This window comes from Adiantum capillus-veneris, chromosome 25 (assembly GCF_014529385.1).
Source record: "Adiantum capillus-veneris isolate H3 chromosome 25, ASM1452938v2, whole genome shotgun sequence".
Taxonomy (NCBI): domain Eukaryota; kingdom Viridiplantae; phylum Streptophyta; class Polypodiopsida; order Polypodiales; family Pteridaceae; genus Adiantum; species Adiantum capillus-veneris.
The window spans coordinates 43,329,370-43,333,822 of NC_140955.1; the positions used below are offsets into that span (position 1 = coordinate 43,329,370).

The following is a 4,453-nucleotide window of genomic DNA, read 5'->3' on the forward strand; positions in this document are numbered from 1 at the left end:
TATGTCTTTTTTCTTTTCGCAATTCTTCTGATTTAAAAGACCTTGCCTCTCAAAGTTTCACAGAAGCACACAAAACAAGTGTGAGGTGACGGTAACACAACTAGAGGCTACGTGCGAAAGGTACCTTACAAGAAATACGAAGAAAGAAAGTTTTCCATTATTACATTGCCGTGTGGCATTGATTGACAAGCTTTATCCATCAGTACACAATTGCTCCAAAGAGTTCATTTAGTTCAAACGCTCTAAACCAAGAGTGTAAGTGCTCGACCTAGGAATTGCATACCTTCTTGCAATGCAATATGGTAAGCTCCTGTTTTAGAACAATGTTTGCTGTACTACTATATCATTCGCTCTGAGAAAACATGCATAGCCTATGGAGTTGCGAGCTTTACTGCAGGCAAAGCCTGTATCGCGCGATCAATTCTTCCATCTCCTGCAGCAATGTGTTAAACACAAGGATCTACTCTCAGGAAAGCAAGCTCATTGCCTCATGCTCTCCAACAATCTCCACGTTATCGCCGCTCTTGGAGATGTTGTCATCAGGTTTTTTGCGGCTTGCGATTGCCTTCTCGATGCCTGCCTGGTATTTTGCAGTGTTTCGGAGCCCAGCCTATACACATGGCACGCCATCATCTCTGCACATGTGACGCTTGGACATTATCATCAGGCTCTTGAATTGTGGAGAGAAATGCAAGAAGATCATGGCATCCAGCCTGACAAGGTTGCTTTTCTCTGCATTCTGAAAGTGTGTGGCTGCCTGCAGGCCATCTGGCAAGGTAGCTTGGTTTACAAACAGCTTGTCATTGCTGGTCATATAGGGAATGCTCCCATTCAAAGTGCCCTTATCCTCATGTATGCAAAATGTGGTAGCTTGGATGATGCACGTAGAGTCTTTGATGTATATTCAAGTCAAGATGCAGTCATCTGGGGTACCATGCTTGCAGCATATGCACAGCATGGTGATGGTCTTACTGCTCTAGCATTGTATACAAAGATGCATCAACAGGGCATTCAACCTGACAAAGTTACTTTTCTTTGCATATTGAAAGCAGTTGGCAGTATAGAGGATATTTTTGCAGGGGCAGCAGTACACCATGAGATAATCATGAGGGAAGTTGAACTTGATGTGGTTCTTGGAAGTGCCCTTATAGACATGTATGCCAAATGTGGCCGTATGGAAGATGCACAGGTTTATTTTGATTGCCTATCAAATAGGAACACAATCACTTGGAATGCAATTATTGCTGGTTATGTCCAGCATGGACATGGTTACCCTGCACTTGAGTCTTATGCTAGAATGCAAGGACAGAGCATTCATAAACCAGAAAAAGTAACCTTCTTATGCACATTGAAGGCATGTGGCCTCATTGGAGCAGTCATGGAGGGCAAGTTATTGCATGACCAAATCCTAAGATTCGGGTTGGAGAAAGACCAGACACTTGATAACTCTCTCATCAACATGTATGCTAAGTGTGGAAGTCTTGATGAGGCAGGTAACATGTTCAAGAAAGTCTCTTATCGAGAAGTGGTATCATGGAATTCCTTAATGGGAGGGTACACTCAACAGGGACAGGCTCTACAGGCTTTGAGGCTCTTTGAGAGCATGAAAACTGTAGGTGTGCCATATGACATGGTCACATTTGCATGTGTTTTAAAAGCATGCGCTAGTATCGAGGCGCTAGATTTTGGTCAGCTAGTACATGACCACATGCTTCGATCAAACATTGAAATTGATGTAGTTGTTGGAAGTGCTCTTATTGATATGTATTGCAAATGCAAACATCTAAAAGAAGGTCTTAGAACGTTTGAAAAACTGCGATATGCAAATGTAGTCTCTTGGAATGCGATCATTTCTGGTCATGTACAGCTTGACCATGAGCACAAAGCTCTTGAATTGTTCCACCAAATGCTATATAAAGGCCTAGTGCCAAACGATGCAACATTTTCATCCATTTTGAAAGCTTGCAGTAACTTGGGTGACATGGAGGAGGTCAAGCTGGCACATCATGGAATTATAATCTATGGATTAGAAGCTGATGCAATCCTTGTTTGTACCTTGGTGGACACATATGCCAAGTGTGGCAGTTCAAAGGATTCTTGCTGGGTGTTCGATAGATTGCCTAATCGCAATATTGCAGCTTGGGCAGCTTTGATTGGAGGCTATGTACAAAACAAGAGTGGTCTTAGTGCCCTTGAATTGTTTGAAAGGATGCAACGACAAGGTGTAAAGCCCGACAAAGTGACATTTCTCAGCGCACTGAAAGCATCGACTATGTCAAATGCCATTCAACAAGGAATGCTGATACATGATCAGATCTTAAGGGAACTGCATAGCTTTGATGTAGCCCTAGGGAACACCCTTGTGGACATGTATGCTAAATGTGGCAGGCTTAATGAAGCTTGCAAGATTTTTGATGAGCTGCCAATGAGAGATGTTGTTTCTTGGGGTGCGATAATAACAGGGTATACACAGCAGGGAGATGGTTTTGCTGCTCTGGAGCTTTATGAAAAAATGGAGAATGATGGTAAGGACCCAGAGAAGGCTACTCTTGCAAGCATTTTGAAAGCATGCGGTACTGTAGGGGCCTTTGAGCAGGGCAAAGCTCTTCATGACAAGATTGTGAGACAGGTATTTGATGATGATTCGATTGTTGGAAATGCTCTTGTTGACATGTATGCTAAATGTGGGAGAATGAAAGATGCGAGCAAGGTCATGCTGAAGTTGTCCTCTAAAGACAGAGTGTCTTGGAATGCCATGATTGCTGGCTATTCTATGCAGGGAAATTTTGATTTGGCTCGACTATGCTTGAAGGACATGCAGCAGCATGGCTTGGAGCCTGATAGCTATACGTATACAATTATCATCACCGCCTGCAGTCACGCAGGCGATATCCAAGCATGCCTCACAATGTTCAAAGGCATAATGAAAAGGCAACAAGCTGAAGATCTGAACCTAGAAGAATTCAACTGTATGATTGATGCTCTCGGGCGGTCAGGATTCTTGGGCAATGCAAAAGAGCTACTTTACAGCATGCCCAGCCTCCCAGATAAAACTGGATGGGTGTCCTTGCTTGCTTCTTCCAAGGCACATGGCAGCATAACTTTAGGAGGGGAATGCTTGAATGGGATTATTGACACCGATGATGATAAATCTAAGTATGAATGTATCCCTTGTGGCTTCTCCAACTTCAACAGGATGGACGTACATTGTGAACGGCATGACTTAAGAGGACGAATTGATGAACTTGAAAGAGGGCCTTATCTTGGCATTTGTAGCCCAGAAAAGCCAGTGAGGAAGGCAGGGCGCTTGAATGCTTTTGATACAAATACAAATCTTGCAAAAAGGAATCACTGCAAAGAGAACCGTTTTGTAGCGTTGGGACTTACTAGCAGGGACGAGTGTGCTAGTATTAGGTTAACAAGAATACCAAGATTGCTTGTCCAATGCAGGAGAGTTGTGAAAACCAAGTCTGCTAGGAGCAATATACTTTTACTAAGACGCTATACAATCAAGAGTTTTTTCAAGTCTCTATTGATGGTATCAAATCTTTTACCATGCTTACTTTTAAATTGTGATAAAGCTATAATTTACAGAAGTCTTATAGATTTGAGAAGAAAGTCTTTGTCAATATGTAGGGGGAGAAGGAAAATATTACTCTACTAAGAGATATTACAAGCATTAAGCTTGTTGACTCTACTATTTGTGGCCAAAGAAATGTATCTATTCATGATTCTTTCAAAAATGATATGTACAAGTGCAAAGATTCTATAGGTACATGTAGCAAATGGATGTGAAAAGTCAGAATGGCCTACATAAGGGGATGAGAAAGGGACTAGTGTGTGACCCATTACTTATTTTCCCTCTCTACACAAAGATGGAAAACAAATGATCAACCATCTATCACATTGCCTACGTATATATAAGACAATGCACAGTTAATGCCCCTCTTACAAGAAAGAGGAAGAAAAAAAGTTTGTCATTATTAACTTGTCATGTGGCACTAATTGACAAGTTTTATCCAACGGTCTACAATTGCTCCTAGGAATTCCATCCTTTACTAAACCTTATGTGGGCAAGCAAGAAATTGAGAATAGAGCAAATCACTATGAAGAAGCATCACCCTCTTTACTAAAACTCTATTGTGATCTCAACTTGGAAAAGTGGGAGTTGTTCGCTCGTTGGTGTTGAGTCCATGCCACCATTTCACATCTCAGCTACAACTCATCACTTCTAATAAGTGTAATATGAGTTAGAACTAACATATGCAGAGAATTTGTAGATTAATCGAGTGTAAATGATTGTATGTGATATGAGAAAGAATGGACCATAAAGTAACAAGCATGAAGTGTTAAATGGTGTAAACCTTAGGTGCTCCATAAGCGGTAGGTGCTCTTCAAAGGTCCATATTTTGAGTTGTCTCCTCATGGTGAAGAGGTAAGAGTGGTTACCTAC

The 4,453-nt window shown here is 41.6% G+C and overlaps 1 protein-coding gene across 1 annotated transcript; it reads left to right on the forward strand.

The window, feature by feature from the left end:
- Positions 1-238: 238 nt before the first annotated feature.
- Positions 239-3,697, forward strand: LOC147424788 (pentatricopeptide repeat-containing protein At5g27110-like). The gene has a single exon (XM_086500432.1). The coding sequence runs from the start codon at positions 374-376 to the stop codon at positions 3,662-3,664; it is 3,291 nt and encodes a 1,096-aa protein (XP_086356558.1). The 5' UTR covers positions 239-373; the 3' UTR covers positions 3,665-3,697.
- Positions 3,698-4,453: the final 756 nt, after the last annotated feature.